Here is a 17427-nt window from a genome sequence, read left to right as displayed (position 1 = left end):
ATTTCTCGACAAGAAAGAAGCTGTTTTGGCTAAACAGGACATCAGACGACAGAAGACGTTGAACATCTAATTATACTGCGTGTCCACAAGCAGCTCAACAATGTGGCTTATTTCGTTTACTTTATCATTCCATCCCGTCTGTCATGTCAGTTTGCTTGCGTTCACTTGCAATCAAAAACTGATCGGAAGAGTTGCAGTAACATTTTTGTCTCTCTGAATAAAACCACAAACTTAACCAGCTTCCTCTGCTGTTAACACACTGCTGTCAACAGTGTGCATGTGTCAGTGATGCAAGACGGACCGTTGAGTGATGATGGTTTTACTGCACATGCACAACTGCTGTTAAGGTAAACCACAATCTTTTTCTTTTCTTTTTTTACAAAATGCTTTGAATGCTTAGGATTTGTGCTATTTGATTTGCTTTGGATTATATGTTTGAAGAATATATTAAAAGTTCATGTTTACCAGTTATAGAATGTTTTTCTTTGATTTAGTTACTTAAATATAGCAAATTTATATCACATTTATACATGTAATCAAAAGCAAGTAATACATTGTATTTAGATGATGTACATGTACATATGCAAGATATATAGCTATATAAAATATAAAAATGTATACATATAAAACAGCACCATGAAAAAAAGTGATTTTGTCTGAGTATCTTTTCATTCACATGTTTTAGAGTATGTAAAATATCTGGCTGTTAAGTTTCACATACATTTAAAGCATAACTCCCGCCCATCTGCTCTCTCTCTCTCTCTTTCTCGGCCTCTGAGTACAGCTCCTTTTTCTGCAAACTTCATTTGCTCTTGCAGCTGCAGGAAGTTGAGCAACTCAGCCCACAAGTGTGCCACAGAAATACAGCCAGGTAATCAATTGTCAAAATGTTTTGTTACCTTTTTTGAATTGTACGGTTAGAATAATGTATAATTTAGTTCAGTTAATGTGGGTTGCACCTTAAATCTTTTAAGTTTGTGTGTGATCAGTTTTGTTTTATATTGTGGCCTCCATCTACAGGCCCTTGTATCTTGAATTCATGTATACATGTATACACGTATAAATGATGCTTGATGATGACTAACAGATTTAAAAAATGCTCATGCAGTAGCTGTTTGCAAAGATGTCCTTGGAATTTCTGAGTAAAAATATGCAGTCAATTATCCAGCTGGTACTTCTGGTTTCAGTTGAAGCATTAGTCAATGCAACAACCAAAAAAAACTTTTTTAATTGACCTTTTTATGAGGACATTTTAAATTGACCTCATAAAAAGACTGTCTTTGTTGTCATTCCTTGCTGTTTTAACTGATTGACAGGTTTTAGGTCATCCATGTTTGCCAACATATGGCAACCATCTCTATAAATGTTTATAATCTCTCATCACACAGTCATATGCTGCAAGTTCTTGATTTCTAATTCTCCAATGATCTGGTATTAACATAGGCCATATTCCACAACCACGTTATAACAGATCGCTCATTTAATACAGTTTTTACCATAAAGAACTGTGAGCAAGTATGTGCAGAGGAAATTAATGAACAAAGATGGAGGGTAGATGGAAGATGGAGATGATAGAATAAATGCTGCTTAGATAAACATATTGATTTTTGCATTAGCATAATGAAACCCTTGAAGGAGGTCATAGACTGAGAATTCAAATGTTCCTTGATCCTTTGACAGTTAAGAGTTCGTTATACTATAAAAAAATACCCTGTAAGTTTCAAAAGTCGAAACTTTCTTGATATTCCAAAAACTGCTTTAATTGAAACCAAGGCCAGCAAATGACAGGATCTAAAAAGTGGAGACTTGTGACGTCACAGGGCAGCTATAGACCGCCTTTGCAGACATCATCGCGTCTTTGGCCCCGCCCACTGGAGCGTTAGTAAATAGCGACATGAGAACAAGAAAAGATCGACACAGGATCAATACCATTACCTTCCAAACTATCCTAATGCTAGGATAGTGTGGTTTTTTTCCCAACAATGTGAATGTCTCAGCAGTGCATTTGTTTGTATTCGGTGTAGGCCTATTTCATTGCAGATTATTTGGTAAATTTCAGCGCAGGCTTTGCAAACAGACTTTTGCGATATGGATCTGCCAGCAACGCGCCACAAACATGTAAGTAGGCTAGTCATGTTTATTCTAATGCCTGATCTGTGATCAGTGATTTCTGATGTAATTATTTAAATTCAGACAGATTATCTCTCAAAATCATTGTGATTTTGTTCATTGTGATGCATTGTTATTTGGTGAAAGCATTTGTTGCGATACGATATTTTCACACGCGATCAACAGCTCATCACTGCAACCTTTCATGTGATGAAGATCATTATGGTCAAATACTTTTCACGATTCCTTAATCTCAATAGCTGTAATGGTAAAAACGTAGTAAAAGTTTTAGAGAGAGTTCCACATGTAATACTAGCTATTTCATATGCATTGCAAACATGTCAGCCAATCACAGCAGTGGGCGTTTACACTGAAGTCTCACACAGACACGCCCCTTAAAACAGAGCGTTCAAATCAGAGGCTAAAATCAGGCTTGGAAAAATGCCAAATTATGACCATTTTTATGTTAAAATCATACTAACATTATAAGGGCACCCCAGGAAACATTATAAAATAATAAAATAATCCAGTCTATGACCCCTTTAATGTCAAGATCGAAAGGCGTATTATTTGAAGATGCATAAGTTTCAAAGTGTTAAGTAAGTTGTAACATCAAGTCAAGTCGTCACCTTTATTTATATAGCGCTTTTTACAATACAGATTGTTTCAAAGTAGGTTTACAGTGAGTGATAACAGGAAAATGATGCAACATAGTTTGTTTCAGCTGTACAGCAGATCTAGAAGAAAATGGTGTCATTGTCCAAGTTCAGTGTTGATCCATTTCTGTTGTAGAAAAAAGTTATTAATTTAGTTCATTTATCTATACCGCCGCACTGGAGAAAACAGTGATGTCATTGTACAGCTCAGTTCAGTTCTCATGCAGGGATGTCAAAACCATCAATAATATATGCCGGATGCATCATGCTGTTAATTGTCAAACTTGGTGCAGAAACCTCATTTGAAGAATATATTAAACACAACTGGGGAGTTTATCGAGGGGGTGAAGCCCTGATAATATAAAAGGAAGATGATTATTGAATTGATTTTCTATTTACTATCGTTTAAGTTTTTGTGTTCTGGGTGTTGAAATAAGTGTAGTTTTGTGGTGTTGGACTGATAATTTAGTTTTGTATTGATGGCCTGATCATTATGGTCACTGAATCAGTATGCATGACAATGCATAATTGAATATTTGAATGATTAAATACACATTGTATGTTACTTTTGTCTTTTGGAGCAAATACACAACAGGTCAACTGTTGTCCAATGAATGTGCATATATACGTTACAGACGAGGCTGCGCTACAATCGTATTATGGGCCTGTTATTTCAACTTCACAAAACCATACAGGTGTGGTTTTGGTTGAATTTCAGCATTTGCATTTAAAACAAAACACTTTTAGTCAGACTGAAATTTTAATCTTGTTCTCTTGTCTGTTTCCGACAAAAGTCAGTCCTTCATTCATCCAATACCTGAACATGTTCAGAATGCAATGACTCCATGACCAGATGATTGTCAAAAGCATTAGCACTGAGTCACCAATAAACCATGAACCAGGAATGTTCTCATTAGACATGAAGGGTGTACATGTTGACAGGTTTGTACAGTATATGTGTACGAGAGACAAAGAAACTAAGACACAAATAGATGGAAGGAGAAAGAGAGAGAGGCAGACAGAAAGAGACGGGGGAGGAGAGAGGTAGGGAAATGAGAGAGGAAAGCACAACAATCAAAGGGGGTGGAAAAGGGTAAGCATGTCAAACCAGTCAGGCAAGTTCTTATTACAGTAGAAATGGATCATAGAAAAATGACAGACTGCAAGGAGTGAGAGAGAGCTTAAAGGCAAAGGGGAAGATGGGGAGGACCTGTTCTCTCAAACTTCTAAGGGACAGAAGTCCTCTAAGGTAAGTTACTTCTGTTTGAAGAGTTAAAACTCAACATGTGTGGTTAGATTACGTGACAGGTAAATTGTATGTCCATTGTTGTTCAAGCGTGTGCCACGGGAGAACAGGTGTTTCTGTAAAATGACACTGACCTGTTTTCCTTTGAAAGTCTGTAATGTTGCATTCATATCTGGTAACCTTATTTTGCATATATATCTGTGAAACACTAGTACATGGCCATTTGTAGTTATATGAGCAACTTTATAACAACCTAAGTTTACTCTGTCAATGTTTCCTTTATTTGTTTTCAATCAGTTCAGGTTTATTTTTTATCAGGTCTGTATTTGCGCTCCTGTAAGGTGTACGTCACGCTTCCTCCTCCTCCAACTCTATCTCTGCTTGCTGTTTGCTCATGTCTTTTATTTTAAACATAACTACAGCACTCTTGACCTATATATGTTCAGTTTAAGATAACAAAGGCATCTTTACAACAGAATAAGGTGGGGCAAACAAATCTGGAATTGAGCATTACAAAACCTTGATTTAAGTTTCAGCTGTTGATTCAGTGTTGTCTTAAATTTTGCTTAAACTGATTTGCATACACATTTCAATATCAGTGTTTGCTTGATTGCATGTGACTATTATCAGATGTTACTGAAGTGTCTAAATGAATTTCAATTTGCTACTTTGAATGAACGTGGCTGTGGGTGTGTAAGAGAAACAGGGTGCAGAGTTCCTGCGAGGCTAATTGACATAATTCACAGATTAGAGATACAGTATTTTTTTTTTTTTTTTTACTATATTCCATATTGTTTATTCATGGAGATTGACATGAAAAATGTATTTAAAATAAAAATACAAAATACCTTAGTTGAAATGTATTTAAAAAAAACCCCACTTCATTGGAATTTATTTAGGCTAAATCTAAATAGGCCCTACAGTATTTTGTATTTAGAAAATTCACAAACTGCATGTGAAATTGGCCATTCAGAGATCACTGTTAGGCTGAAATCATTCTGGACCTATTCTGAAAGCAAAGAACATTTTGGTGTGTGCAACTGCTTAAACTTTTGATTTAATTTTACCTACCTCTACCATCAACTTTTCAAAAAGACTGGGTTTATATTGTCTGTGCACCATTTATAAATGCATTTCTGACTAGGTTACCCTGTAGCCTATTACCTGTGGTGAACACTAGCCTACTAAATAAATCATGTGTAAAACTACTCTAGCAAGGAGTAGGGAAGGGTGATATGACCAAAATCGTACTTCACAATATGACTAGTTTTCACAGTAACAATTTAGATCATGATATAAATAAGGTTGTTGCAATGCCAACATTTTAAACACCAGTAAAATTTCACTATTCTCAATACCACTGCAAACTAACAAGTAGAATTGACCATGACATCCCTACAATATCTTATTCCTTATTAATGCATAAAATTTGCTCACCCAATACTAGCATGAGTCATACAACTGCAGCTCACAAGCATGAAAGTTGGGGTTTAGGGGCCTGTAGTTGATACAGGAAATCAGCAGCCTAATAAAGAGGTTGAATGGCACAAACTATTTTATGTATTTTGAAAATACAAAAATACTAAACTTTAATTAATTTAAATTAGTATTTTAATAATTATTTTGTATTTCAAATACGCCTGTATCTGAAATACTGCACATCCGTTTTTTCACACACATTCATTGTAATGCGTCTTGAAAAAGAATGATAGCTTTAACTATGTGTGCGCCGTAACTGTATATGTTGTGTTGGACAGGATTGTAGTCTGGTGTGTTTGACCTGTTATCTGACTGAGTATCAGGTTTTGTAAAAGAGCTGAAGAGTGTGACAAGTAACATAAAGAATGTTGTATGAGTAAACATACAACAAAATGCACACATACACACTGGTTACTGATTTTTAAACCTTTAGAAATGTTTGATTTTACAGAGTGAGGAACACAAGTAAGGTGCTTGTCCAGAGTTTCAAGATGTTTACATATGAGGGTATAGATGCTGTATGCCCGGAAGAGATTTATGGACTCTCATTGTAATAAATACAGAGTTTCAGTATGGTGAAATACTGAGGTACTAGAATGAACGTGGGCAGGTGACTTGCAAATGCACTTTAAGCATGTACACTTTGTTGAGTGGGAGGGGGTGTCTCTTAGTGGTTAAAGGGCCTGGCCAGGTTGTATGCTAAAGGTCCCGTTTTTCGTGTGTTTTTGAAGCTTTGATTGTGTTTACAGTGTGCAATATAACATGTATTCATGTTTCGCGTGTAAAAAAAGCTGTATTTTTCACAAAATGTACGTATACCGCTGTTTTCACTTTCCTAAAAACAGGCATCCTTGTTCTATGAAGTCCCTCCTTCAGAAATACGTAACGAGTTCTGATTGTGCCAGCGAACCGCTAGCACAAGGCACAAGGAACCCTGTGTTGTGATTCGACAGCAGCTTAGCGCACGTTGCCCGGAAAGGTCACGCCTCTTAAGATGCATGCGCTCAGTGTTATTGTAAGGTGATTTGACTCCGGGATGAAAATAACAGCGTCTCGATGACATGGCGACAAACACACTCTACAAACGCAACTCTTCCTCTTCTCTGTAGGAGCGCAACAAGACCACGCACCCTTTTTTTTGTGTATTCCTGTCAGCGGAGATTAGTCAAAAAACTGTTCTAGTGACGTCATTAAAGGAGGATGTAGAGGGATGTAGTCCAAACCGGCCGTTCACTGTAGGCTTTGAAGGGGACTTCTGTTAAATCAAATATCTCGCTTGGCATTGAACTTTGAGCTTTATCATTTTACAGGTATTATTTATGCTCTAACAGCAACATTACACGCTAAAGTTTAAAAAATGGAATCACGAAGAACGGGACCTTTAAGACCATACAGGGTTGTGATCCATTCAGAAAGAAATTTAAACTGCCTTTTACAGTTCCTGACTTTTAGTTAATGTAGCAAACCGAATTATTTAGAATTTTTATCTAATGAAGTGCAATTCATTTATTAAACTTAATTTGTTTAAAGCTAACCTTCACATGTGTTTTTTGCCTTTACATGACAGAACAAGATAAGGAACAGAGAGTACTGAGACCCATTACTAGCTCTTTTTGGATCCAGAGAGAGTGAAACATCTGTCAGAAGCTAAATTTAGCAAGTCTCCTCCGCCACCCTGGATTACAAACAGATTTTTCCAGCTTTTATAACGATGGTAGGAAAATACAGCCCTTCTTGATTACTTCACAAATGCTGTCGTTCCGAGAAGAAAAGGAATAAAAAAAAATTATCAAGTTGCTGAAAATAGGTTAGCAACCAGCCTTCCATTCATACTGTAATGAATATACTGTGTGACATTCAGAGACATTTAAAAGCATGAGTTTGCATACTGGAACTTTTGTATGTCAATTTCCTGAATCAGACACAACTGGTGGCATAACTGAAGGTGCAGCATCATCTAATGGAACATCAACACGAAGTCATAGTCAGTCATTTGTACAGCCTATTGGCTCTGCAGCTGCTAGATTCAAAATCCGCTCTGCTAAAACACTTCAGCGAAAGTGTGAGCCGAATACTAAGGACCTCAGGATGATAAGTAACATCTTTGAGGGTGGAAAAGTTGAAGACTCAAGCCAGAAAAGTGATCCTGGTAAGGACCTCAACAAAGTCTGTACTTCTTCTGCAAGTTGTACCCACACTGACAATAATGACAAAAAGACAGGTAAAAATGTAGGTAATGGCACACATAAGGACTCAGCTCTTTTCATCAATTCTGAGAAGGGTGATGTGAGTGCTAAGCAGTCAAATACTCAAGAAGAAGAAGAGAGTCAGACAGCAAGTGACAGTGGCAGAGGAAATGATTTGAGGAGATACCAGTCAAATAAAAGCAAAAGCTTAGACTGGAGAGGAACAAGTAGAGCAGGACATGGGAACAGAACTGGGATGACTAGTAGGACCAGAGAATTTTATAATTTTATAACGCGATCTGGTAGTTTTGAGAGAACAGGGGCAAACAACAAGATAACTTCATACACACAAGAGAATCAACCCAGCAGTGTTTCATGGAGGATTCACGCTTACAGTGGAGCGAATCAGAACACTGACAGAAAGGTTTACCCAATCTCTGGATCTACATCTGTGAGAATGAACCGTGTAAATTTTGCTCTGGAACAGGCAAGCAGTGGCCAGTCACTTCCAGTCAGATTGAAGCCAATACTAAGCCAAGGTAGTATTGGAGAAGGTAGCAGTCTCTGGGCACAGCAACAAGGTGAATCAAGTCTTGATCCGACAGACAACAGAATGGGATCCTGGGCCAGAGAGGAAGGACCTTCCAATACTGAGGAAGTAACTGGAAACCAAACAATAATGGAAAGAATTGAGAAACTGTTTGGGGCAGATGCCAAATCTGATGCACACTCAAAAAATTCAATTGGATTAAAACGCAACAATACTCTAACTTCTGATGAGTCATTTCCTAAATCTATGGACACTGTGGACTCTACTCCAAGTCACAGAAAATACACTACTGACTCTGTGTTTGGAACTTCAGATTTTTCTGACAGCCAACAGGGGAAACCTTCTTACAATGTAGACAACGCTAGAATATTGCCAAGAGGATTTTCAAAAACATCCCTTTGTCAGAAGCAAGAACCCTCTACCAACAAAGAGAATAAAATTGACCAAAGGGACAATTCCTCTGGATTAAGTTTTTCAATGTCATCAAAGCCTACAACGAGTACAGAAATGACCTCTGTTAAAAAAGTTCAATCACTTCTGCCTGAAGACAATGAAGAGACAAGCAGAAAGTGGTTAACAGCGTCTCCAAAGTACTGTAGTCAGTCAGAAAGGATCAAGAGTAGGCTGTCAGCCACTGCTCAATACAATGCTCGCAGGAACCAGTCTGCATCTTCGGATAGTAGTTCAAGCGTTTCCAGCCAGGGTGTCAACCTTTTGTTAACCAATTCTGAAGGAATCAATGGGGAAATTGGGAAAGTCAAACAATCCGATAAAGAGAGCACACAAAGACTGGACATAAATGAAAACAAGTATCTTGATGGTTTGCAAGATGGTATCACCCAACCTAAGTACCCACTAGCCTCAAGAGGTGCAGCACACAATGAAATCCATAAAGAGGAAGAGAAAGATGAAACTGAAGGAAGGAGAGGAGAAGGTGTGCTGGAAAAATTGCATGTGCCATCCTTTGATTCAGTGAAGAATACAATCACCATGTTTGAATCTTTGGCTCAACAAAGCAAGACTTTTCTTACCAGGAGGACCTTATCTGTACAAGAGCATCCCAAACCTGTGGCTCTAGTAAAGAAGAGTGATTCAGATAAAAATCTACATTTTGGAAAGGTTGTGGGGAACACAGAAAGCCTAAGAAAAAATTTATTTAACAAAAGTGATTCCAATGATGAGACTGACGACACTCTAGATACAAGTAAAACTCCTCTTACAAATTACATAGTCAAAGTAAGACCAACATTAGAACATCAAGAAACATACAAAAAGAGTGTTGAGCTTGCTCCAGCATTCAAACAAATGACTGAATCAAGAACTGAACAAGTTAGCAACAGCAGAGATGAAGATGAATGGACAACAGTAAATAAAACACACAAAGATGAACCAGATTCTGCCATCACTGCAAACTCAGGGCTCAGAAACATAGGGACAATGGAAGAAAAATCTGGAATCCCATCAATCTCTCAACAGTTGAATGTCAAAAGTTTATCAAAGCAACAGACAATTAATATAAAAATAGTTGGTGACGAAAACACACAGACTAACTCTCCTGATAGACTTCTCACAGTTAGCATTCAAAAGCAGATTAAGTCTGGAGCCGTAACAGTCAATGGTAACCATCCCAAAGCGCTGCCCAATCTTTCTCAGAGCTTTACTCCTGTCCAAACAATCTATTCCTCACTCAACAATTCTAACAATAACAACTATGAAACAACAAGGAAGGATTGTACCATATTGACTACTAGCCAGGCTAGGTGGAGCTCTGATGAAGAAGATGATGAGGAGGAGGAAACTGAAGAAGACTCTGACTCAGGAGAATCATCTGTGACCATCACAAGCAACATGAGCCGATCAGAACGCAGAAGTTTTTCTCTAAGGTAATTGATATTAAAAATAAAAAAGTGATACAACTGATTCAGGATTATTTAAAAAAAAATGTGTCAGCTTATTTCACATGCACAAACCAGCAGGTTGCCCTGTTTATGGCTACACCTTACCTTGCATTTCTGCTACCCTATGCTGTACTGTACCTCCTTTCCTTTAAAATATGTTTTATATCTCCAATTCACATAACGCCTATTCACTTTCTATGTATTTACCTCTTACAGTTATGTTGACCTATGTAATTATGGTGGGGTGGACTACAAACTATCAGATAGCAGTTTGTCAGAGAATGGTGAAGATTTGCCATCTACACGCTCTGCGTCCTTGAGCTCAGACATCTCAGCCTTCTCTTCTGTGACTCTGTTGAGCACTGATGAACTGGATCGCTTACTGGACGATGTCAGGGGCTTGGGAGATGACACCCTGCAGGTAAAACAAGTCCCATAACTTTGTCCTGAAGTATATAATTTGACAATGAAATAGACAAACTGTCATGACATTTAAATTGTAAGTCTTTAGAAAAAAAAGACCATTTCCTTTTTCTATCACAACTTGTATTTCTGACGTATGACAGAAATATGAAGACGTGCAAGTGGTTGTGTTACACAAGGAAGTGGGGAGTGGCTTAGGATTTACCTTGGCAGGTGGAGTGGATCAGAATAAACCAGTCACAGTGAGTATCACCAAAACTGAGATGTGAACATTTTTAACTAATAGAAACCAATTACTGATGGTCAAACAAAAGACCACACAAAAAGCAGCTAATAAAAAAAAAAATCTATTGTGCATCTAAAAAATGTCAGAAGAAATTCCTACAACTCCGTATTTTATCAAAATACCAACTCTTTGTTTAACAATTGGTAAATGTCCCTGTCTTTAGGATTAAATCCTAATGTTTATATAACTTTTAAGTACACCAAATTTCATTTTATGCTTCAATACATTATAATAAAACTTACAGTTAAGTTTTTGGTAGTTATTGCAATTTGACTTAAATTGGAATGGGGTGTTTCACCCCCATCTCATCTCTTAGGTCCACCGAGTAATCCCAGGAGGAGTAGCAGCACATGAAGGCTCTATCTACCAGGGTGCCCGGGTGTTGTCAATCAATGGCACTGCCCTGCAGAACTCTGCCCACTTTGAGGCTCTGCGTACACTGAGAAAAGCGAGGGGGCAGGGAATGGCAGTGGTTGTTCTTCAGAGTGGTAACAGCAGAAGAGAGGCCACTGAAAGACAAGGAATCTCAGGTGGGTGATGGACAGATGGCAAAGAGATTGTGATCTGAAGGAAATCATTTTATTTTACATATGTATGTGGTTGTCACTATGAGTGTAAAATCAACATTTTGGAAAACTTAGTTTTGGAAAAGTACTTTATTAAGTTGTTTGATAATACTAATTAAGTTGCCTTACCTTGTATACAGGTGAGATAAAAATGTGTGACAAAAGAAAGCAGAGTCTCTTGTGCAATCCCATACTGTGTGTGTATGCCCCCTACAGGCAGGAGAGTCCATGTGACTCTGGAAAAGTCCAGCTCTGATCTTGGCTTTAGTCTGGAAGGAGGGGTGGGCTCCAGCTCTGGAGACAAACCCCTCACTGTACAAAAAATATTTCGTGGTAAGACCACTTTTTCTTAATTTAAAGCAATCATAAAAATCCTATTCAGACAGTAATTGTTTCTCATGGGGCCGTTAGAGATTTTCTACATTTACAGTGGCTTGTCTGTGATTTTATTGTCGTCTGAATCCAAAATGCCATTGTTTTTCTCCCACCACCCACATAAAATCCTCGTCCGAATCCACATCTCTGGGTTTACAAGAAGAGAGTTCTTCAAAATTCACTATTTAAATCCTTTTTGACCACTGCCGAGCACCGTACGGCTGTGCTTCTCTGTAATTTGGATGCATTTTAAAGATGTAGCCTACACTTTTATTACTGAAATGGAAAGCATTTACAAAAGATATTTCATCACTGCTCGAAAAGCACATAAACATTTGAAAATGGGCCGTTATGGCAGCAATTATACACTAATTTCCACATTTTTAAAATGACATCCATCATATTGAGATAAAATACAAGACTATCTAAACCGTCTATCTTAAACAAGAGATATTTAAATATTCAAATAATAGGCTAGATAGGATATTATTTTCCTATTATTAAATGAAATATGAATTAATTCTTATTATTCCACCACCAGGAATAAATCGCCATCTGAATGCATGAGTTTTGTCACTGAGGTACCATGCAAATAAATTTTTACAGATGTCCACATGAGAAACAATTACTGTTCGAATATGTAATATATATATATATTCAACACAACTGTTCGCTAATGCGGATTATGTGAGAAAGTCTGGGAAAAGAAAAAAGTTAATCTGATTCTACCAATTACAAATGTAAGGGCAAACTGCACTTCTGCACAAGAGGGCAATTTTGAGCTTGTGCTTAGTCTCATTCCAAGCTCTTTCAAAACAACGAGCAAGTTCAAGTTCACTTTATTTATATAACACATTTACAACAGCCACTAGGCTGACCAAAGTGCTTTACAGAACAACAAGATAAAAAAATAATACCTGCATTACAATGCATAACATAACACACAAATAAAAGGAAACAAAAACAGAAGTGGCAAAACAGTATCAGACTCAAATATAAAATAGTAAAACCAACCTAAGAATAGAGATCAATATTCTAAAGAGAACAGGTAGGTTTTTAACAGAGACTTGAAGGCGGACAGGGTAGGGGCCGTTCTAATCTAGAGGCAGGGTGTTCAAAAGTCATGGCGCTGCCACCGCAAAATGCACGCTCCCCTCTACGCTTGACTCTAAGTCATAGGATTTAGGCTTCTGGACGGAGTGTAAAGATGAACAAGTTCAGAGAGATAGGCAGGAGCTAGGTTATGTAGTGATTTAAAAACAAAAAAGATTTATAAATGGGGAGATGTGGTCATATTTGCAACACTTATCAATTTGAGAACTTGATATACCGTAATATAAGGAATTGCATTAATCTAGCCGAGACGTTATAAATGCATGAACAGCCATTTCCAGAGAAATAGACGAGTTTTAGCCAATAGACGAAGTTGGTAGAAACTGGAACTGATTTCGGATTAAATGTGGCTGGTCAACAAGAACACCTAAGTTCCGCACAAGCCGATAAACTCTCTAAATCAGGGCTTATACACTGAGGGCCAGATGTACGTATATTTGCGAACGCAGTGTTAATAGCGCCATGGGTAAGACACAGAAAGCGTTCTATGTGAAACCCCTAGTGTGCGTGTTATGTACCAAATCTGCATTTCATCAGGTAATCAGCGTCTGTCCCCACCCACTATACCGTAAATTGAATGGGCCTCCTCCTCTCTTTCCATCATGCTATGACTGTTTGAAATGATCCTGATGCCAATAATTGTAATGTAGCGAGTTTAACAACTGCTGGAATGGAATGTGAACGCTGAGTCGGAGATTCGATGTCATCTTTGATTTCTTCCAGTAACTGTAATATTGCGTAGTTGCTTAATCTGTAACGCTTAATGATTTAGTTTTCACTCAAATGAAAAAGTGTGATTCTTGTGGCAAAAAATCTTTTCAGCTCGTCTCCTTAGCCTATGTCTTCGTCTTGCTCGGATTACTGCTGACATTTCACCAAGAAGCATATGACAGGAAACCCGCTTCCTAAATTACACCTGCTTTTAAAAGAGGCGGAGAATTTTCAGTGCAAAATAGAGGCGTGCTTTCACTGACTTTTTCTGTACATAACGTGGAATACATAATTAGGCGCAGTTTATACTTCCCCACCCATCTCTTTATGTGACACTCCCACTTTCCCCTTGACCATCCCATGAATGCATATGCATGACACGAAAAGCGCATTTTGACATTTTCAGTTCCCGCGACAGGCAGTCTGCTCTTTCATCTCGGTGCGTCCCGTTCGTACATACCCCGCCACGGTTTTATGCGCACTTTGCGAAAAACAAACACGCCTGAAGTGAGCGCAAAAGCGTTAGTACATCTGGCCCTGAGAGTTTTCATTTTGGCCGAAAACAATGACCTCAGTCTTGTCTTCATTTAGAAAAAGGAAATTTTGGGCTAGCCATGCTTTAAGCTCCTCTAAGCATAGCAGAGGAGAATTTATCGCTTAATTTGGGTGCCGTCTGCTTAAAATTTTTTTTTTAATTTTTAATTTTAATACACATGACTTAATACATGACTTAGAATAGCACCCAGAGGTTAGCCTGGGAAAACCCAGACCACTCTCAGTTGTAACTGAGTTAGGGTCTGGCAAAGCTCCATAGACAATTCATTTCCACAGGGGCGTCACCAACGGACGTCGCTCAAATGGCTCTGGGCGCAATTGGATAGATCTAAAACCAATCAGAGCGATGAAGGACGTAATAACGTATGCAGAGCGATGGAGAAACATCTGAGACTCTCAGCAATTCTCTGTTTGTGTTTTTCAGGAAGATGTAGCAATGGCTTCTGACGACTTTTGCCGTTTTTGTAAAAAAATAGCTGATTCGAACGAGTGATATGTTCCACGGCGGCATCCATCTTTGTAATGTACAAAATCTGCGTCACCGTCGCTGCTCTGTCGTCATCGTGTAAAGCCCGCCCCAACGTTTCTGATTGGTGCCGCGATTTCGACGGATTGGAAATGGGTTTCAATGGGCTCTTTGCCAGACCCACTTGCAGAGCAAATCTAAATTTGCCGGAAGTGGTCTGGGTTTTCCCAGGCTACCCAGAGGTAGCATATAGAGAGAAAATAGAGAAGGAGCCAAAATAGAGCCCTGTGGAAGACCACAGGTCAGAGTTGCCATGGGGCTGGAGAAATTACCCCTCTTAACTAAAAAAAATTCTGTCAGACAGGTATGACTGAAACCATGTCAGAAGGATCTAGTGAAGGCTTCGTGAGCAGGGGAGTGACCGTAGCCACTTTAAGATTGGCAGGAACAGAGCCCGTTTGGAGGCACTGTTGATAAGAGATACCATACCTGGCCCAACCGAATCAATGATTCATTTTAAAAAATCTCGGGTGAATGATATCATTAGGACAAAATGAAGGTTTGAGCTTGATAATCACATCCTTCAGTGTCTGGAGGTTGATAGGATCAAAAACCTCCCAAAAACAGCAGGTGTCAAGATTGGGGGGACAGTTAAATTACGGCAGACACTAAGTCGTAGGTTAGTGATTTTGTTAATAGAAAAATCATAGGAAGCCTTCACATAGAGCATCGGAGGCAACAGACAATGTGTTAACAGAAGGGTTAACAACAGATTGAATGACAGAAAACAGAACCTTTGGGTTAGAGTGATTGGATTAAATTAAGTTTGAGAAATAAGCAGCTTTTGCAGACTTTGCAGCATTCTGGTATGATGTTAGAGAGTCTTTGAATATTTTTTATTAAAACAAGTAGCCTGTCCCTTTTCCATGTGCGTTCTGCCGTTCTACACATTTTTCTTTGTTGACGAGTGTGAAGAGTTTTGCCACAACACGATTTTGGTTTGCACATTTGAGGCTTAAGGGGAGCAGTCACATTTGCTACCTTAAGCCAGGCAGAATTTAAAAGGGTAAGATGTTGATCCGCATCCAGGTCACATAATGGTTGATTCCAAGTGCAAGTGTGAGCACAGTTCAGCAAAGCACAGATCGAAGTTTGTGCTAAACTGTGGAGAGTAGAAAAGCGACAATATAACAGGTGCAATAGTGAGTTGAGAGAGCTCCGGAATAGACAGTGAGAATAAAATAGGCTTATGAAAGGCATAAAAGCAGAAAATCTGAGAACACAATATCAGTGACATTGAGGCCGTAAGATAGTACAAGATCCAACGTGTGGCCCTGAATATGAGTAGGGTTTTTGATCCACTACCATAGATTAAAAGCATCTATTAAATTAGGAAACTCCTGCGACGAGGAATTTGAGAGACAGCAAACATAAATATTAAAATCACCCTCCAGTAGGAAGTGATTACAGTTTGTGGCAATATTGCCGATGAGTTCAGTAAATTGCTGTATAAAATCCTTAGTAGAATGTGGAGGGCGGTATATCACCCCTAGACAGACAGGACCATTCCAGTCTAGGTGGAGAACCTGAGCTTCAAAGCTGAGGAAGGCCGTTACAGTGACAAGCCGACAGCGTGAGGAGAGAAAGTTATTCAAAATAGTTATAATCCCACCCCCACATCCATTAAAAAAAATTACAGTTCGCTGGAACCAGTTCAGCAAGCCAAACAAACAGGCGCCATCTTGTCAATTATGTCAATTACTTGTTTGCAGGTGGACCAGTCAGTGAATTGTTTCCTGGGGATGAGTTGTTGGAGGTGCAAGGTCAGAGTTTGGTGGGCATGATGCGGCTTGAGGCTTGGAACCTCATAAAGAAACTGCCTTCTGGTCCAGTGGAGGTCTTACTACACCGTCCTCACCAGCCACGCTGAACACTTTTACTTTCCTTCTTGCACCTTATTTCTCAAAGCGCTTTACAATTCAGTCATAATTCAAACAATGGTATATTTTTTTCATCTAAGGATTTTTGCTGTTACAGGTTCTGTGAAGTTCTTCAATAATATGAAGTATATATATATATTGTTTTTGATAGCTATGAATTAATACTGCCAAAATGAAGGGCATAAAAGCACTGGAGGCCAGGAGGTCATTCTTTTAAATATCACTTATTTTACGCACTCACAATATGCAACTATTGATATTGTTTTGTACAATCAGTCTTTATCAGAAGCCATTATATATATTTTTGTTTTGTTTTTTATGCTACATGTATATTCATATATGTTGTCTGTACTGCACATATCCGTCCCAATTAAACTTTTTTAATATTAAAGACAAAAGCAGCAACTACATTTCTTTCATAAGTGATATGATGGCATTGTCATAACATTTCAATGCACTACTCTATTTACTTAATTTTGGTAGGTTTTATTTTTTTAATGATAACAGTGTAGCAGAATAATCTATTAAGAAATTGCATCTTTTACAACCAATATTAAGAAAACTAATTGTAAAACCTAAAGATTCTGAAGTTAACTACCTTGCTCACAGAGATCTCTCAATCCAGCTCCAGTTCACAGGTTCCCTCTTTAAGGTCCTTTTACACAAAAACTAAAAACTAAAATTGAAATGAATTGGGCTGATTAAGCCTTGAACTTCATCAGCCCTGAGCCTTAAAGGGATAGTTCACCCAAAAAATGTCATCTGTCATCATTTACTCACACTCAAGATGTTCCAATCTGTAGGCTATAAATTGGAAGAAAGAAATGTATTTCTTCTGTTGAACACAAAAGAAGATATTTTGAAGAAT

The 17427-nt window shown here is 38.2% G+C and overlaps 1 protein-coding gene across 2 annotated transcripts; it reads left to right on the top strand.

Annotated features, from left to right (window-relative positions):
• Positions 1-209: 209 nt before the first annotated feature.
• LOC307005727 (uncharacterized protein) lies at positions 210-17223 on the top strand. Of its 2 annotated transcripts, XM_079626152.1 has the most exons (8): positions 210-347; positions 785-871; positions 7058-10109; positions 10341-10545; positions 10691-10789; positions 11150-11363; positions 11616-11732; positions 16392-17223. In XM_079626152.1, exons 3-8 carry the CDS (start codon positions 7366-7368, stop codon positions 16547-16549), a joined length of 3537 nt encoding a protein of 1178 aa, XP_079482278.1. In that variant the 5' UTR covers positions 210-347; positions 785-871; positions 7058-7365; the 3' UTR covers positions 16550-17223. The 2 variants fall into 2 exon arrangements, with proteins under 2 accessions (XP_079482278.1, XP_079482277.1); XM_079626151.1 differs by lacking the exons at positions 210-347; positions 785-871 and adding an exon at positions 3747-4014 and having other exon boundaries at positions 16392-16965.
• The last annotated feature ends 204 nt before the right edge of the window (positions 17224-17427 follow it).

This window comes from Phoxinus phoxinus, assembly GCF_949152265.1.
Source record: "Phoxinus phoxinus genome assembly, chromosome: 10".
Lineage (NCBI taxonomy): Eukaryota > Metazoa > Chordata > Actinopteri > Cypriniformes > Leuciscidae > Phoxinus > Phoxinus phoxinus.
The sequence above is the reverse complement of the archived record's forward strand: the minus strand, read 5'-3'. Positions and strand labels throughout refer to the sequence as shown.

Coding starts and splice junctions, on each gene's coding strand:
- LOC307005727 (XM_079626152.1), top strand. CDS start 7,366: ATGAGTTTGCATACTGGAACTTTTGTATGTCAATTTCCTGAATCAGAC. Junction 10,110..10,340: donor CGCAGAAGTTTTTCTCTAAG/GTAATTGATATT, acceptor TACCTCTTACAG/TTATGTTGACCTATGTAATT. Junction 10,790..11,149: donor ATCAGAATAAACCAGTCACA/GTGAGTATCACC, acceptor CTCATCTCTTAG/GTCCACCGAGTAATCCCAGG.